The 18830-nt window shown below is 42.5% G+C and overlaps 1 protein-coding gene and 1 long non-coding RNA gene across 3 annotated transcripts; one reads left to right on the top strand and one right to left on the bottom strand.

The window, feature by feature from the left end:
• Positions 1-102: 102 nt before the first annotated feature.
• CRK (CRK proto-oncogene, adaptor protein) lies at positions 103-16095 on the top strand. Of its 2 annotated transcripts, none has more exons than XM_065036435.1 (3): positions 103-460; positions 6241-6606; positions 12749-16095. In XM_065036435.1, exons 1-3 carry the CDS (start codon positions 217-219, stop codon positions 12754-12756), a joined length of 618 nt encoding a protein of 205 aa, XP_064892507.1. In that variant the 5' UTR covers positions 103-216; the 3' UTR covers positions 12757-16095. The 2 variants fall into 2 exon arrangements, with proteins under 2 accessions (XP_064892507.1, XP_064892506.1); XM_065036434.1 differs by having other exon boundaries at positions 6241-6776.
• LOC135575891 (uncharacterized) lies at positions 13335-18827 on the bottom strand. The gene is made up of 3 exons (XR_010467268.1): positions 18675-18827; positions 18052-18150; positions 13335-17030 (listed from the first exon to the last, which is right to left on the bottom strand). It is a non-coding gene; the product is annotated as an uncharacterized LOC135575891 (long non-coding RNA).
• Between the last annotated feature and the right edge of the window lie 3 nt (positions 18828-18830).

The raw sequence follows: 18830 nt of genomic DNA, 5'->3' as shown, positions 1-18830 counted from the left end.
GCCTCCCACTCCAGCCCGCCCCGCGCATGCGCAGCCCCGCCCCGGGCCGCGCGCGGAGATGACGCCACGCCTTTCCCTACGTCTCCCTCGTGCGGTCACATCCGGTAGGTGAGGTCAGGGCAGGGGCCGCCATTTTGGGTGGCAGGGCTGGGCGCGGAGCGGGGGCACCGCGGTGGAGGGGGCGCAGCGAGTGCGGCCTGCGGGCGGGCGGCCCCCATGGCCGGACAGTTCGACTGCGAGGACCGGGCGAGCTGGTACTGGGGGCGGCTGAGCCGGGCCGACGCGGTGTCGCTGCTGCAGGGGCAGCGCCACGGGACCTTCCTGGTGCGCGATTCGGGCACCATCCCCGGCGACTACGTGCTCTCGGTGTCCGAGAGCTCCCGTGTCTCGCACTACATCGTCAACAGCTTGGGGCCGGCGGGAGGCCGGCGGGCCGGCGGCGAGGGCCCCGGGGCCCCGGGTGAGTGACCCCCAGGGCTGGGGGGGCGGCGGGGGCAGCGGGCCCCGGCCCGCGCCTCCCACGGGCGGCTCCGCTCCGCTCCCCTCCCGGGCGGGGTTTGCAGGCCTGAAGCTCTTTGTGGTGGAATTAAGTCGCGTTTTGCAGCTCCTGAGTGAGCTGAGCTGTCTGCACCTGCCCTCCAGCGACCTGGTCTAGTTAGACATACCGGAAAGGTCCTGCAGCCACAGCGTTCACACGGGCTTTTGCGTTCATAAAGCGATTAACTGTAGTTAATAATTTTGCGTGTCATCGCAGCTTGGGGTGGTTCTGTGGAAGTGTCATTGAAAAGTCAGAATTCTGACAAGATGACTTTGTATTAGAAGGCAGACTGAGGCTAGGTTTTGAGTCACAGATCAAAGTATTATGTGCACAGTAGTGAGAACTCTTTGAGAATGTAAAGTCAATTGTGCCTTTAAATCAATAGATATTAAGTTCATTTTTTTTTTCCCCCTGTGTGGTGAGAGGAAAGACTTGGTACTATTCCTCAACAACCTAACATCTGATAGGAAAACAATGTTTTCAAGGCTGATAGAGCAGAAGATCCTGATTGTGTCAGAGAGGAAACTGTACCATGAGAAGCAGCGCTTTTGCAGGTACAAGTGTAACTAGATGAACAAGACACTGTGTCCTGAGACATGTAAGAACGTGTGACACAAAGGCAGCTCTATCCCTGCTGGGGCATTACTGAAGTTGGTAGCAGAACTACTCAAGTTTGAATATTAATGCACACAAAATGCTGTGAGCGTACTGCTCAGCATCTCAGAAAGGAACCGCTATGTAATTTTGAAGCATAGTAAACCTATGTAATAAGAGCTTTGGTGAACTTATTTGGCGAAGGTAAGCAGTGTATGAATTGCTACTAGACAGTCACTTTCTGATGTAAATGTACGGTTGGAATATGAGACCTGTACTGGGAAGATGCAACAATACTTGTTATAGAAAAGATTTCTCGGTCTCTGCACAGGCTGTAGTTGACTGAGAAGGAGATGATCTAAGAAGAAACAAACCTGTTGCCAGTAGGTTTGCACTGTTACACAGTAATTTCCCCTGCTCAGGGGGAAAATTGGCAAATTTGGGAAAGCCTGAAGTCGCATGTTTGTCCCAGGAGCCGACTTCAGCTGCAGAGTGCGTTCAAGTCACAAAAAGCTCCACAAGGTAGAAGTTAAAGGTGGCTGGATTCAGCTGGAAGTGGAAGTCGTTACTGCTGTGGTAGTAAAATGGTTTGCCTCAAGACGTATTGGAATCCCCGTTGTTTCCTGTCTGTGAAGACAGAGGTTTATTGCCGTAGGTTTGCGGACGCTTGATGCGGGAATCATTGAAATGTGTGCCTTCTGGGCAGTTGTTTTCTGGAACCTCTTGAAAAAAAGCGTTTTTCCTGTTCGTGTGGTATCACTTTAGTATGCAGCCATTCTAACTTTTGTTATTGTGTTACACTCTTAAGCTCAGTAATGCTTTGCGGCATTCTATGGGCTGGCTTGTGTTATGAGCGTTAAAACATTCTGGAGTTTTGCTGCTCTTTTGAAAAAGCATTAGATGCCCCTTAGGTAATTCTCTTCTATTTTAAATGTTTATCTGTTTTAGAAGAGCAGCTCCTGTTATAGCTATGTAGGCTGTTGGCACGTTAGGCTTAATATATGTTAAAAAGTATAATTATGTTTTGGCTGGTCTCTTTTTTTGTTTCTTTTTTTCTGCTGGATATTATTAGGGTAGGTGACGCATCACTCCTGCACCATACATACTCCTATGCTGAGATTTTAGTAGTTTTAAATAAATCATGCCTCTGTGCTGATATTGCTCTCTTTTCACACTCAAACCAATGAAAGAAGGCACGAGGGGGTGTGTATTGAATTATACTTGAAGTGTAATTAAGTTTTTCTTTCAGAAAAAAATTAAGTGGGGGAATGTTCTGCAATGGGAGGGAGATTGGAAACATTGGTAGAAGATTTCGCGTTTGGCTAGGGAAGCTAATGCAGTAAAACGAGGTAAATGTTTGCAAATTGTCATGCTTATTTATTGTGGTCAAGCTAAACCATTAGGAAGAACAACTTTACAACGTTAATTACATAGTGTAGGGTTTTCTAGCAATTGTTTGGCAAATGCACACTGTGCTGTCTTCCTCTGTAACGAGAGCCTTGTGTCTCAGTACCCGGCATGGCAAGAACAGCATTTCTTGCCTAGAACGTGCTTCAGAAATTGGGGGGGGGAAGAAGGAGGCATCTTACAGACTAGATCTAGAAATTAAAGTGAAAACCTGTATTTCTATGAGGTCTTCCCTGCCCTGAAAATGAAAGCTTACCAGTGCTTTGGAATAAAGGGCTAAGTGCTGAGTGGCTCTAACGCAATTGGAGCGAAGAGAAACGTGTAAAACCCCTGAGACGTCTGAGAAAGTGAAAAGTTGCTTTGTGGTTATGCCACCCGCCTGCACTTTCAAAAAGTAGAATATTAGGTGTTTTATACCTCTACCAGTATCTGTACAATATTGAAAACATACATAAGCAATCTTTTCCAGGCTGACATGAAGCCAACGCAGTGTGAAAGTGTTTTTTCAGGAGGGAAGGTGAAGTGTAAACAGAGAACTGACAGAGTCCAGATTTGAAACTTTCTTTAATTCTGGGACACTTTGGATTTTAACTCTTTCCTCACCTTCCCGAGAGCAGAGGTTTCACTAGCTGTTCTGACGCACTAAAATGCATGGAATCAGGCTAAGTCCCAGCACAGATGGAGCTAGGATGGAATAAGTAAGATGATAGTCAGCCCTTGGTGCTTCTCATTCAAAGGAGTCATCTTCCAGAGCAGAGAAGTGCTGCTGGTAGAGGTGGGAGCTGAGCAGCTATTTCTTCTGCGACAATGCAGAGCTGGGGACAAGGGAAGAGAATTTCTAGAGCTCTGGTTGTCCAACTTCAATAGGAAGTGACTAAAGTTCCTCCAGTAGCCAGACTTACCTTTACACGCCTTCTCTTCCTGAGAGCCCTCAGAAGATATGAACAATGTGCTGCTCGGACTTGTGCCTTCAAGAAAACTGTTCCAGAATCGTGAAGGAAAACAACTGTACTTCTCCAACAACCACTTGCCTTGTTACTGTAACTTGTTCTTGTGGTAGATCTTGCCTTAGTTTTTCTGTTGGCCTACAGGTGTGAGAAGTGTTGCATTTCAAACAAGAAGCTGAGGAATTCCTCTGGGCCTGAAATCTGTTAATCTTTGGGTTTCATTATACCAGGGAGTGACAAAACTTTGAAGCCCACAGTGAATAGAATTATTTCCTTGCTAAGTAAGTGAGCGTTCGGCTCATTACCTTTTAGCTGAACAAGGGTATACACAAACTACTTAACCTGATGGAGAGTTTACTGCCTGCTTGGTAAGGTGTAGTTGTATTTTCTTTCCAGCCTGCACCTTTCTACTCTTCAGTCCTTTTTTTGCCTATTTTGGCTGAATTTACAAGTCATCTATGTAAATTCTCCAGTAACCAGGTCACCTCCTCATGTTCTTTAGTAATTTAGATTCAGCTTGTACATTTCTTGTTGCAAAGAGCTTCCCCACACCTTTGAGTTTTGTATCTACTTTCTGTTTTCTTTTAAAACAAAAGCATCAGAAGTGCGTGTTAGCACATAGGAGTGTTCTCTTTGTGTTCTCCATTCTGATGCTTATCTATTTGTCTGGTCAAGGGCTCCACTCATCTTTCTGATCCTACAATGTATTTGGATGGCCTATGTTCTCTCATTCTTCTTCAGTTCTCCAAAATGTCTTTTAGAATGTTGACTTCAAAGATCTTTGCTGCCTTCATCCCCTAAAAGTTTATATGACTTTCTCTTTTGACTTGTGTCTACATAAGTTCCTTAAAAGTTCACATCTAAAATAGTAGCAGATATACGCTCATGTTTCTGTCACTGGGTTAGTTTGAAACTTGATGTCTATACCACTTATACAAAGCACGGTTTCCCACTTCCAGTGCTAGTGGAAGTGCAGAATTCCCAGATCAAATCCTGTAGCAGACTTAAGCTGTTTTGAGGTGCTGTCTGTCCAGCCAGAAGTCGTCTCCTCTGAGACCACAGAGCTCGGAAACTGCCACTGAGATTAAATTCTAGAGTTCCTGCTAAGTCTAGAGCTGGAAGGTACATCTCGTCGACAAAGGCTGAGAGGGTTTTGCATCTTTTCAGCATTATGCTTTGGGAGATTAAGGTGGAATCTTCTCTTTCCGTTCTGGGTTCCTGTTTCTTACTGATATTTATACTAGCTTCCTTATCTCTTGGTGATGCCACTTTGTGTTTTGTGGGTTTGTTTGTGATTTTTGGAGGGTATTGTTTTTTGGGGTTTGGCTCATTGCATTTGTGCGGATTTCTTTTGAAATTCTTTTCAGGGTTGTTAATGCATGCAAATGTGCATTTTCCAATGACTTAGTTCTGCCTCTTTGAATTTCCTGTAACCAGCTTCACTGATGTTTATGCTCCTTCAGGATACTTCAAAACTTATTTATCGGGTGTTTGTCTATGTTGGTCTTATTGAATTTGCCCTTTTCTCCATTAGAACCCCCTTTTTGCTCTCTTGAAAGAAATTCTTGTAATGTTGGCTTTCTATGCTGACAGCGCTACTTTGGAGGGGGTTTTGGATCAGTGACAGCTTGAGGAATTCTTCTAGCTTTGTACTCGAAAGCTAAGTCTCGGAACTGTTAGATATTCCCTGCAGAGACACAGACTTGCAAAGTAAGCATCTCTTTCTTGGTAAAAGAGTTACTCATTAAAGCATAAATCTTTTCCTCTCCACTGCCCTCCCCCAGCCTTCCACAATTCTTCCCACAGCTGATTACACAGTGTGTGGTGGAAATAGAACATCGTGCGTATGTTTTTCCCCAGCTGAGCCCGAAGAACATAAAATGGAAAAAAAAAGTGCAGGACACAGATTGAAAACTGAAATGGATACCTGCACTTTGATACTTCTGATGAACATCATCTGTATTTTAATGTATTTGAGGTCCAGATTCATAGCTTAGGCTCCATCTGACAAACAAGGCAAAGAAACAAGACTTGAGATTGAACACTGAATTATGTCCGTTGTGAAAACTGATGGTGTTGCTTTGTATTGCGTAAAACATACATAATTTTCTCTAATGGTACCTTTTATCATAATGAAAAATAACTTCATTTGCTCATTCATATAAATTGTTGCTGTGCTAAGCGGTTTTCTATAGTGTCCATGCCTTTGGCACAAGATACTTTGCAATAATGGTTATTTAATTGTTGTAGTGTTGTCCTTTTGAAATAACTTTGAACTGCAAGAGAGAGGCTTTAAAAAAAAAAACCAACATACACCTCTTCCTTGAAATTGTACCAAAATTTAATTTGCTTTCTAGATTAGACTATAAAACAGGAAAAAAAGCAGTTGTCTCATACTGAAAATTGTGTAGGCTCCTGAGAAACTCAGATGTGCTGAACATCCTTATCTGTTGGGTCCGTATAACATTCAAAGAAACAAGGTATTTTTATCCGAATTCAGGAAGTCTGGCAATGCCAAACAATTTCTTTTTTCCTTGATAAAATCTCTTAAAATAAAACTCTATCAATACAATCACAATAGTGCTGCCTGTGATTAGAAATACACACAAGAGCTGAATATGATGAGCGTTGATCTAAAGATGATCAAATTCAATATCAAGTTACTTATCTGTAAATGTATTAATCCTTTCAAATGTTTAATTTTCAGTTGTAACTGTTGTATGCTCTCTTTGACATATTGCCTTCTTCTTTCAGGGGTGAATCCCACCAGATTTCGAATAGGTGACCAAGAGTTTGATTCTTTGCCAGCTTTACTGGAATTCTACAAAATACACTATTTGGACACTACAACCTTGATAGAACCAGTTTCCCGATCCAGGCAGAATAGCGGCGTTATCCTCAGGCAGGAGGAAGCTGAATTTGTGCGAGCTCTCTTTGACTTTAATGGAAACGATGAAGAAGATCTTCCATTTAAGAAAGGAGACATACTGAGAATCCGGGATAAACCTGAAGAGCAATGGTGGAATGCAGAAGACAGCGAAGGGAAGAGGGGAATGATACCTGTTCCTTACGTCGAGAAGTATAGACCTTCTTCTGCTTCAGTATCTACTGTCATTGGAGGTAACCAGGATAGTTCCCACCCACAGCCCCTGGGTGGGCCGGAGCCAGGGCCCTATGCCCAGCCCAGCATCAACACTCCGCTCCCTAACCTTCAGAATGGCCCTATTTATGCCCGGGTTATCCAGAAGCGAGTCCCTAATGCCTACGACAAGACAGCCTTGGCTTTGGAGGTACATAATGGGCAAAATTGAGAAAGAAGAGATCTGTTCAAGGGATTTCCCTTTCAATCACATGATAGTTTTGTAGGAATAAGAAAGGGAAAAGCATTGTAATACTTGTTTTACATCATGATTAATAAGTTATGGAAAAAGCCTTTTTTTTTTTTTAATTAATAAGTGACTAGAGTCACTTGTAGACTAGACTTTTATAATAGCATGTTTAGGTTACTGAACCAATATCATGTCTTTTGTTAAACATCACTAACATAATTGTTTCCCCATCCATCTTTTCACTTGTAAAGTCTTTATTTTAGGGGGGAGGGAGTGGGAACAGTTCATAAGTTGTGTCTCTGAACCTGTGTTCAGTGTGGCTTGCCTCACCCTGATCTTTAAAAGGTGTGTTGGGTTGTTTGTTGGTGGTTTTTGTTTTGTTTTCTCAATCTGTCAGCAGTTTAAAAGCAATCAGTGGAAACATTGGTAGTCACTTTAAAATTACATAGACTAAGATGATGATCACACGTAGGGTTTTGCTGTAACATCTTGACCTCAAAGCAGATTACTCTGGGTCTTGCATCTGGGCAGGAACAACCCCAGGTTCCAGTATAAGTTGAGAAATGACCTGTTAGAGAGCAGCGTAGGGGAAAGGGACCTGGGGGTCCTGGGGACAGCAGGGTGACCATGAGCCAGCACTGGGCCCTTGTGGCCAGGAAGACCAATGGCATCTTGGGGTGCATTAGAAGGGGGATGGTCAGTAGGTCAGAGAGGTTCTCCTGCCCCTCTGCTCTGCCCTGGTGAGACCACATCTGGAATATTGTGTCCAGTTGTGGCCCCTCAGTTCCAGCAGGACAGGGAACTGCTGCAGAGAGTCCAGCGCAGGGCAACAAAGATGCTGAAGGGAGTGGAGCATCTCCCGTGTGAGGAAAGGCTGAGGGAGCTGGGGCTCTGGAGCTGGACAAGAGGAGACTGAGGGGTGACCTCATTAATGTTTACAGATACCTAAAGAGTGAGCATCACGAGGATCTTCTCGGTGACAACCAGTGATAGGACAAGGGGTAGTGGGTTCAAACTGGAACACAAGAGGTTCCACTTAAATTTGAGAAGAAACTTCTTCTCAGTGAGGGTGACAGAGCCTGGCCCAGGCTGCCCAGGGGGTTGTGGAGTCTCCTTCTGTGCAGACATTCCAACCCGCCTGGACACCTTCCTGTGTAACCTCATCTGGGTGTTCCTGCTCCATGGGGGGACTGCACTGGATGAACTTTCGAGGTCCCTTCCAATCCCTGACATTCTGTGATTCTGTGATCTAGTTTGTGAAGCAGGAACATACATTACAATTCATTAGAGAGGTCTCGTGTAAAGCAGTGATTGATAGAGTATGATTTGTTATAAAGCAGTGAGTTTCGCTAAGTTTGATTCACTTACTGATACGATCAAGTACTTGTACGTGCCTTTTTAGATTTTTTTTTTTTTTTTCCCTCTTAAAAAGGAGATCAGAGTGTTCTATCTGCACATCAGAAAGTTATCCCCCAAGTTACATTTGAGGAAATTGAGATGAAGGTATTTTCAGTGGCAGACCTTTGCCTTAGGATGATATGTAAATTGTATCCTTTAATCTAGGATTTCTTTGAGCTAAAGGCTCTGGAATTTCCTGATACCTAATTGACTTCCTGTTTATATAACATTTTAAGTACTTGGGAAAAAACAGTTTCTGTGCTGAGTCAGAGCATCTCCTCTTCACTCTCAAATACTTTGTTTAATCTTGCATAGCACAAAAGGCACTTCGCTATTTCAGTGATGTGGCAGCTATAGGGATGTGTCTTTAGTACAGAGTTGGCAAATGCAGCACATCCTATAGATGGGATAACTGATGTACATCCTGGGGATGGTAAAAATTTGTTTAGTGAAGCAATGTAAATATCTTCTGAGTTACTGTATGTTCTATTACATTTCTGAATCAAAAGAGAGCCAGGATACCAAACATAAATTTTTAGGTTGAGAAGCATGTATACAAATTTATGTCAACTCATTAATTCTGGGGAAACACGCAAAGATTTTAACCTTTGGACTTTCATACAGCCTGTATTCATGCTGTCTCTTTCCCTCTTTTTCTCACTCGCTCCACCCAGCCACATCCTGGAGCTTGGAAATAATCCTGGAAGTCTTTGTGGACTGTTTCAATTACCAGATGTTAGATTTTCTTTCAGCCATTGAAGATTATGTTGTGGCACACTTATCAAAAGCTTTTGGTTTTCTTTCTGGATTTTGTTTTTAAGCTTTCATTTATTAGTGTGCTATCAGTGTTCTCTTAAGCTTAATTTCACATTTTATTTCACTTAAAAGAGAAGCCCACAATACTTCCCAACTCACAGTTTGGTAGCATGGAATGGAATAGAGGAAACACTGATAATGTAGGCCGTCATAAGCAATGTTGAGTGAAAACAAAATCCTTTATGTGCTAAAGAACAGCTCGTGAATGCCATGGCTGATCTGTTACAGAATCACAGAATCGACTGGGTTGGAAAAGACCTCAGAGATCATCCAGTCCAGCCCTTGGTCCAACTCCAGTCCATTGACTAGATCATGGCACTAAGTGCCATGTCCAATCTCAGTTTAAAAACCTCCAGGGCCAGTGAGTCCAGCACCTCCCTGGGCAGCCATTCCAATGCCTGACCACTCTCTCTGCAAAGAATTGCTTTCTAATCTGCAGCCTCAATTTCCCCTGGCAGAGTTGAAGCCCCTTGTCCTATTGCTGATGCCTGGGAGAAGAGACCAATCCCCACCTGGCTAGAACTGCCCTTCAGGTAGTTCTGGAGAGTGCTGAGCTCAGCTCTAAGCCTCCTCTTCTCCAGACTAAACAAGCCCAGCTCCCTCAACCTCTCCCCATAGGGCTTGTGTTCAGGTCCCTTCCCCAGTCATGTTGCTCTTCTCTGGACCCGCTCCAGCACTTCAATCTCTTTCCTGACCTGAGGGGCCCAGAACTGAACACAATACTCCAGGTGTGGCCTCCCCAATGCAGAGTACAGGGCAAGGATCACTGCCCTTGTCCTGCTGACCACGCTATTTTGGATACAGGACAGGATCCCATTGGCCTTCTTGGCCACCTGGGCACACTGTTGGCTCATGTTGAGCTTCCCGTCCATTAGTCCCCCCGGGTCCCTTTCTGCCTGACTGCTCTCCAGCCACTCTGCACCCAGCCTGGAGCGCTGCAGGGGGTTGTTGTGGCCAAAGTGCAGGACCCAGCACTTGGCCTTGTTGAACTTCATCCCATTGGAATTGGCCCATTTTTCCAGTCTATCCAGATCCCTCTGCAGAGCCCTCCTGCCTTCCAGCAGGTTGACACTCCCTCCCAACTTGGTGTCATCAGCTAATTTGCTGATGATGGTGTCAGTCCCCTCATCTAAATTATCAATAAAGATGTTAAACAGGACTGGACCCAACACTGACCCCTGGGGGACACCACTAGTGACTGGCCGCCAGCTGGATGCAGCCCCATTCACCAGCACTCTCTGGGCCCGGCCCTCCAGCCAGTTCTTAACCCAGCAGAGAGTGCACTTGTCCAAGCCATGGGCTACCAGCTTTTGCAGGAGTATGTTACGGGAGACAGTGTCAAAGGCTTTGCTGAAGTCCAGATAGACCAAATCCACAGCTTTCCCCTCATCCACCAGGTGGGTCACCTGATCATAAAAGGAGATCAGGTTGGTCAGACAGGACCTGTTCAGTCCTCACTAAAACTCACGTGATCTGTCAACTGTAGTTTAGAAAGTGTAGTTTCATGGAGAGTCTCTCTCTATTCTGAGCTAGTTTGCACCACTAGTGTATTGTACTAACTCTTGATAATAGGCTGGATAGCTGGAAGTTGTGGGAGGAGAAAACTGAGAAGCATGTGGGCTCTGCCCATCTGTCTGGGGATGTAAGAAAGATTTATAGCATCTTTTTACCTTTATATTAGAACAATGGCCTTTGTAGACCTTGTAAATACTTAGTAGTTGATGTGTTGAACCTCTTGAGTTATTCCTGTTGATACAGCTCTGCATTTAAGAGATGCAATAATAGTGGAGGTTCTTTATTCTGTATATAAGATTAGGAAATTTTAGTTTTAAAATTTAAGCCAATTTATCACTGCTTCTAGAAGGTCTTCCTAGCTTCTTTGAAGCTTTTATCATTTCAAATCACAATGTTACTGAGTTGCTTTCAATGTCTGTACTGGAAAAAATAGCAATATGCCCTTCATTTTCTCCAAGTTTTTCTTCATCCTGTCTATCAAAGCACTGTTTCTTGTTGTCTCCTTTTTTCACATTCCCTTTCACTTTGTGGTGTTCCTTCTCTGTGTATTTAGAGATCTCTTCCTTAGATAACTTAGTAGAAATCATTATGCAAATCTTATCAGTCCATTTTTGCCCAGACCTCGTAATAACTGTAAATATAGAAAGTGGGATTCTTTCCAAATGAAAACTCATATCCTTAAATCTGGCAATATTCATGTGTGGGGGTGGATCCCACTTTGTCTCTTAGGAAAATAGATTCTTAACATCAAACATTTTTGGCCCAAATTGCAAACAGAGTGTCTGTACTGTTATTTTTAAACTGACATGGTTTTGAAGGGCTCAAGGAAGGAGGAGCAGAGCAAATGATGTTCTAATAAAGGCTGTGCTGTATTACAGAAAAAAGATTCAGCAGCAGAAGCTAACTTTTATTTTGCTTGTAACTGGACCTATTTGAGGAGTTGTCAGTCTGTATTAGTTAAGAGAAAAGAGAGGAGAAAAAGGGAGGATCTGTGTGGTGAATGACTCCAAGATTGATCGATTTATGATTTTTCTTTGTAACAGTAGCAGAACTCTGCCATCTTGACCTTACCAAAGAGGAATAGATTCACACAGAATCACAGAATGTTAGGGATTGGAAGGGACCAATCCCAATTCCAATTCTGGAACTGAGGGGCCCAGAACTGGACACAATATTCCAGGTGTGGTCTCACCAGGGCAGAGTAGAGGGGCAGGAGAACCCCTCTGACCTACTGACCACCCCCCTTCTAATGCACTTCAGGATGCCATTGGCCTTCCTGGCCACAAGGGCCCAGTGCTGGCTCATGGTCATCATCGAATACTTGGAATAGAACCACAGCATACAGAAGCCTTCACATGAACCTTCAGTTTTGCTTTGAAGCATGTGGAATATATTTAGTTTTAAAACTTCTGGTGAAGCCTGAGACAAATCTGGCTTTGTAGCAGGATACAGTGTTGATCTTGAAGTGCTGTGCTTGGGGGGATGGTGAACAATAACACTAATGATACCATAAGTCAGTGTTAAAGGCAGTTATTGGAGGGAGAGGGCATCAGTTGCCTTTACTAAACCCATGGAATTTATTTATGTGAGAAATCCATGGTGGACAAGTCTGAAAGATCATCTGGCCGTGCCTCTGGTAGTAGCTGGTTGTGGAAGTGGATGCTCAGAGTAAGAACAGAGTAGTCTTACAGCACTACTTATTCCCCTGCATATTCTCCCAATGTTTTAAATCTGTGGAGATATATATATATATCCTACTTATCCAGAACTTTTTCAATATTACCTGAAAAGCACTTAGTGGAATTTCAAATTTAAAGGGCCGTTTAGCTTGCAAGCCTTGCCTCAGCTAACGAGGCTGTTGATGAAGTACAAGCCTCTGTTAGTTCAGGGAGATGCGTTTCTTGGGACAGCAGCTGATGTCAAGTCCCAAGAGAGATCCGTGTTGGATTGCGGGCTTCAATTTAGGCACTTCTCGCCTAATGTAGGTACGCGGTAATTCTCACCTAATGTAGGTTCGCTTCTTTCTCTCTCTACTTTCTTCGCAAGTGAATAACGTTGGGTGTTAGGCTGGTGTGTCAAAAATGGTCAAGACTAAAACAAGTGTATCTGATACACTTGGGTGATATGAAACCAGAGGGGAGGGGCAACAGCTCATCCAATGTGTTTTTATGAATTGTAACAGTTCCTTATTTCTTATCCTGCAGGTCGGTGAGCTGGTGAAGGTCACAAAGATTAACGTGAGCGGTCAGTGGGAAGGAGAATGTAATGGCAGACGCGGTCACTTTCCGTTCACACATGTCCGCCTCCTGGATCAACAGAATCCTGATGAGGACTTCAGCTGAGTGTGGCTCAACAGTTGCGCTTACAGATGGGAACAATCTCAACTTGTTTTTATTGCAGATGCCATCAAGACTATGTTCCAACAGATGTTGAAAGCGGTATTGCTTACCTAAGCATTCTGATAACCTGCAAACCCCTGGGACTGAACACCACCATTCCTTAATTCAAGGGTCATGTAATTCAGGGTACGACAGTAGATAACTTGTGTGTCAAGTGGCAGAACTAGTACATGATTATAGGTTGTAATGCCTGCTTATGTCCATGTGCACGGCAGACTGGACCTTGCCAGCAGCAGCAGTTGGAGAAAGCAGTAACATAGGTGTTGCAATAACATTTAGAGCTCTCTCCGGCCGTATTGCTTATGTTGCTTCTTCCTCAGGCAATGAACATCAACCTTAGACAATTCAATACATAGATATGTCACAAATTTATCCTGGAGCTTTCTCCATATTGTGTTTTTTTTTAAATCCTGAATTCTCTGTCCTAGGAAGGCTGCATCGTGCTTTGTATGGTCAGTTAACTATGCACAGTACAGGTTTATGTAGAGCCTGTTGGGGACAGCCTTACGATATACAATGCTTACCATTTTAATGGTATATGACAGATCAAATCAGCTTCGGAATTCTAGAAGTTTGTGGACACTAGATTGATTTCTTCAGTACTGTTGATGCTTCAAACGTAGCAGCTGATTTTAAATTAAAATTTCTATTAACACACCAGTATCTCTTTTACCCACAAATATAAGGCTTATGGAAGTCTAAACATCCATATCAGTGCTGAAAAATATGTGCATAGCACTTTAATGCATAGCTTTAAAGCAGTGTGTGATTCACTAAATATACTAAAATATTGACGCTGCTTTCCAATAAAACTAAATTATATAGGGCCAGTTTAATTTTTCTAGAATTCTTCAATACTCCTATTATACAATACTCTTACAGTATAAATCAGTTTCAAACATGGTGAACTGACAAACCAAATATTACTTTTACTTTAAAGTTACTCTGGGGACTCTTCTGGTTTAATTCCCATCTGTAAAATATTTGATAGTGAATTCATGAGGATTTTATTTTTAATAAACTAATGGAAAATACTTGTGTGCTTCTGGATTGATTCTCAAAAGGCATAATAGAGTAAATATGGCTTCCTAGCTTATAATGAAAATCAGTGCATTGAATAGATGGTATTATGCACTGCTTGATTGTGGTTTTTTTGGTCTCTTTTTCTAATTATCTAGTTTTCTCTAACACAGATCAGAATGGATTCAGTAAGTTTTGTCAACTGAAATTAAACACTAAAGGAACTATCTCTTGCCTGTACCCTGGATTGTTTTCCAAACACAGCACTCTGGTGACCAAACTTAAGCAAACAGATGTTGTAACTTTGACTACAGTGTAATCCGTACAGAACCGTTTTTTTCTGAATAGTATCAAATGGAAAATATTGGTTTGGTTGATAGGAACCCTGTGAGCAGAATGGCTCAGCGGTTGCAAATGCTGCGAGGGCTTGTTCCCCCTGCAAAGGCTGTTGCTGCAAGGCACCGACCTGTACAACACAATACTGGTAACACTTTACCTCAGAACTCTGTAACATGCTGGAAACGATAATATTTCTGTTCTATTTAAGTACTAGTTGTTTTACTTCAAAACTAATCCATCAGCAAGTCTTGACTAATTTTCAGGTCATGGACACTCATATTCTGTAGACTAACGCCAGTGAACGTTAATTGTGCTTTTCCATCACCGGCCTCCTAAGCACTACTGAAGGTGATTAGAAAACAGACGTGACAGTGGTGACAGAAGGACGGTAACAAAGGAATTGCTGTGCTCTTCTAGCTTGGGTTGCTCTTCTCGTTAGGGTGATATGCCAGTGATTGTGGGATCTCTTCTAGTTCAGTACAAAATCCCCTTTGAGGAAGAAAAGAATTGAGAAGCTAACTCTAAGTTCTGTAACACATTGGTTTCTTTAAGGCTATTTTGTATTTTTCTTCTGACTTGGATATTTACTATGACTGTTTTTTTTTTTTCCTAAATAAGAGACTTAATACTGAATTTATCAGTTGCCCATATATGCTTATATTTTTCTTCAGGTATTGCAAAAGAAATACAATGAATGTGTTCTTAGAGTAACACGGTTTGTTCTGAAGTATTTTTTCTAATTGCAATTAATGAAAGCCCATATGTTTGTACCTTTCCAATCGCTAATTATTTTAAGATACCAAAAGAACTTTTTGCTGCAAGAAATTGTTATGCAAATTTTGCCCTTTTAATACGAAAGACGTAAATTGAATTAACTAGCAAATACCCTGCAAATTTTGTAGATGTGGGTTTTTCTAAGACTGTATAAATTGTGAATAATCGCACACTTTGAAAGAGGGGAAAAATAAAGAAACGAGAGGAGTCTAAATAGCTGCTGTTGCACTAGAATCCTAAGTTCTTGTCAAGCAATTTTTCTTAGTCAATTGATACATTAACGCAACTGTTTTCCACTATTTAGTTCTAAGCCAAAATGTGATTTTGTTTCATAGGTGATAGAAGTGAATATGTTTGCAGTTGGATGAAATAGACATTTCAACTTATCAAGTTCTTAAAGGAAAATAGGTAGAACATATGTTCATGAACGTGTAGATTAAATCCTTTTGTGGCCTTTGTTTATCCTCTATTTGTTCCCTCCCTTCTCCCCCGTGCGTGCAAAAAATCATTGCTAAAAATGTCGGTCACAATCTTTTGTCTCTACTTGGCTGTGGTTTTGGTCTCTTGTGCATAGGCAGGTGTTAGAACTAGAATAATCATTTCTAGAAATACACCGTGAAAGCAGAATGCTCAATTACACTGTGTTCTTCTGGTGCATTTACACATTATATCACACTAAAAAGTACAACTGGCTGCTATGGTTTTTTAATATATATTTCATTTTGGTAAACCCCAGCCTTTTTACTAATATTTGACCTGGTTAAATCTTGTTAATCTGTTTGAATTGTATTTGTTAATAATGCAAATATTTCTAATCATCTTAAAACACTTTGTTTTTGTTAATGGTTTTGGGGAAGGATTCTAACCAGACCAGTTTGAAGAAAAATATGAACATGTGCCATTGTATTATAACACTATCCACTTTCTTGACAGTTAAAGTCTTTTTTTATTTTTTTTGTAGCATGTAATGTATATGTTCATAGTACGTGAAGTAAATAAAAGTATAGCCAAAACTTTGACTTGGTGTCATTCTCAATCAGCTCTCATTGGAATACTGGCATTTACTAATCTAAAAACAGAACTGCAGGTATGGCCATTTTTAATGGGCTGTACTTATATGAAAACAGTTATACATAAGAACTGCAGAAGAAAGACAAACTGAGGTGACTAAAATAACTTTTCAAGCACTAAAATACAGCTTTTTTGAAACAAGGTGACTTTCTGTAATCAAATGAGTTGCTTGAGTCAAGGGAGTGGAGGAAAAGGTGTATTCTTAGAGGAAAAGGTGTATTCTTACTGCAAAAGGTGACTCATGAAGAACGTTAAGGTGAGACACTGTAGCTATTAGTCTCACTGCTACCTGCAGAGGTGTATCAGGAAATAGCTTGAGGATTCTTTGGATGGCGTGTGTCTGTTTTAAAGATAAAAAGCTGTTTATTCATTCTTAAAATTATCAGTAAAAACAGTAATTATACAAATCAATACTAGCAAGAATCTCCCACAGGACTCAAGTGCAACATTACCTGTTAAATGAGCGACTTTGCATTTAAGTGTACTGAGATGCCAGCCAAGTTCCCCTGTCACGCCTCCACACAATAAAGATTATTCTATCAGTTTCAGATGGAAAAAAAAAAATCAGAGGTAAAAGTGCTTCCCACAGCTTTGCTCCAGTGTTCATAAGCAGAGCTGCAATCTAAGTATGCCTTTTAATGAGATTACTTGAGATAATTTGAAGAGCTCACGACAGTCAAAAGGAAGAGGTTTATACACCTTTCCATGCGGCCCTGAAAGCCACGTCCTGCTGCTTCACCTCGGGCTGGTATTTGCAGAACTTCTCTGTGAGCTGATGTTAACATGGGGCTCATGCAGAAAACTATCAGCCCTGCTTTCCTTTCACCCTCCGTCCAACGATGGGTTTTGGCTGCACTAGTGGTTGAATCAACTCCTGTAAAAGCTGAGGGTGCAAGGGACAAGCAAGGATTGCATCAGCAAATGATGCTTTGAGTATTTCCCTGCATTAGACTGTTTACTCGTCGGGCTTCCCAAATCCCAGACCAATTTCTAAATATTTATGTGCCACCTGTAATGAGTGCATTCAAAAATATTTGAAGTATTTAGACGCAATGCCGGTGTTCAGCAAGTGTATGAAGTCCAGCATGCACCTCACGTTTGGCAAATAAATATGCTTCAAGTGGCCTGGTTTATTTATCTTGTTGAGCTCTCTACAACTTCAGTACCTGCTGAACGTGAGGATCACAGAAAAGTTCCCAAACAGATGTACATCTGATTTATTATGCAGATCTCCCCATACAAAACTAATCTCAGTTGCTGGAATAATAGGCTTTCATGGTCAAGATTTATGAAGTGCATAGGTGATTTGCAAGCCACAATGAGTTTTAGCATATTTACCAAACGTATGGTGACTCTATACTGCTGGGATCTTTTGGGTGCCTACCAGAACCACCTTGGTAATGGCACCATGTATTTACAAACAATTCAGAGGTAAAGGCATGCAATAATTTCCAATTTCAACAAAATCAGCATTTCCTGGTTGTATTTCAACTAAATTGAAAACAGTATTTTTTTATTCTGGACTTGACACACAATTTTTACCTTAGTCCAGACATGCTAATAGCTGTTTTTTCCTTTTATGGAATTCTGATTACATAATCCTGAGATTTGAAAGAGAGTTGTGGCCCAAAATATCCCATGGAAGCAGACCATTGTTTTACTGGGTAAGCAAACAGCGTTACAATAATAATTTTGTTACATTTTTAGCTTTATTTGTAAGAAAACAATACAGTTACGTTAATTTTACATATCCTAAAGCTCCTTTTCACCGACTGAAATGTGTTGAAACGCATCCGGAAACAATAAACTATTTTTTACAGATGTGTTTTACGTGTGCGCCCCTCAGTCCCACATCGGGAGCCCATTTCAGCGGGCACAAGACAAAGGAGTAAATAGAAGGATACCTGACAGGACCTGCTCGGTCTCTGCTGTGCATCCACAATTCCGGAGGCCTTTGTGCAGTTCTGCGCCTCAGGAAGGCCGAGAGTCCCCAGCCGCTCATCCTGGAAAAAGAGCGATAACGAGACTGTATTCACAGCTACCCCGAGCAAATCCGTGAAGATTAAATTAATGCCAGCTGAGCCTAATCCATTTCAGTTTTCTCCAACCATTCAGATTTCGGAAACTGAGGCGTTTGGTCAACTATTGAAGTGTATGCCCCGTTTTTTTTTAATAAATACTCAGTGTGGAACTTGAGAAACATTCAAGTTCTAGTTCTTGTAGCCTCTTAGAACTGTGAAATTATCATGTCCTACATTTCAAGCGGCAGAGATTGCAGAAGTCTTGCTAAATGGGACGTTTTGCCTTTCACTCATTTCTAGGTTCACCATTATGTGTAGAGCATACCCGGTGATCGTACAAAAATAAACCGAGAGGTACTCAAGTAGTATCGTCAGCGTTTGAGGGCAGCAGAAACACGTTCCCTGAGAGAAAGAGCCGCACTGAGGGAAACGCTGCTCCCTCCCCACCCCCAGCCCGCGCCGCGGGGTCTGCCCGGCGGGGACCCGGCCCCACCCCAACCCCGCACCTCGCCCCTCCGCCTCCCCACAACAACGGCGCCCTCTCGGTTGCGGCCCAGCGACAACCAGGCGGGGGAGCGGGCGGTTCCGGCCCGGCCACCCCCGGGCTGCCGCCTCCCGCCGCCGCCGCGGCCCCGGCCGCCGCCTCCCACCCGTTGCCAAGG

Source organism: Columba livia, chromosome 20 (assembly GCF_036013475.1).
Source record: "Columba livia isolate bColLiv1 breed racing homer chromosome 20, bColLiv1.pat.W.v2, whole genome shotgun sequence".
Taxonomy (NCBI): Eukaryota; Metazoa; Chordata; class Aves; order Columbiformes; family Columbidae; genus Columba; species Columba livia.
Note: the sequence above shows the minus strand (reverse complement) of the source record. Positions and strands in the feature narration are given on the sequence as shown.

What these genes read in the sequence shown, in the direction of transcription:
- CRK (XM_065036434.1), top strand. Translation starts at nt 217, where the DNA reads ATGGCCGGACAGTTCGACTGCGAGGACCGGGCGAGCTGGTACTGGGGG. An exon ending in CGAGGGCCCCGGGGCCCCGG is followed by an intron (nt 461 to 6,240) that starts GTGAGTGACCCC and finishes TTCTTCTTTCAG; the next exon opens with GGGTGAATCCCACCAGATTT. An exon ending in AGACAGCCTTGGCTTTGGAG is followed by an intron (nt 6,777 to 12,748) that starts GTACATAATGGG and finishes CTTATCCTGCAG; the next exon opens with GTCGGTGAGCTGGTGAAGGT.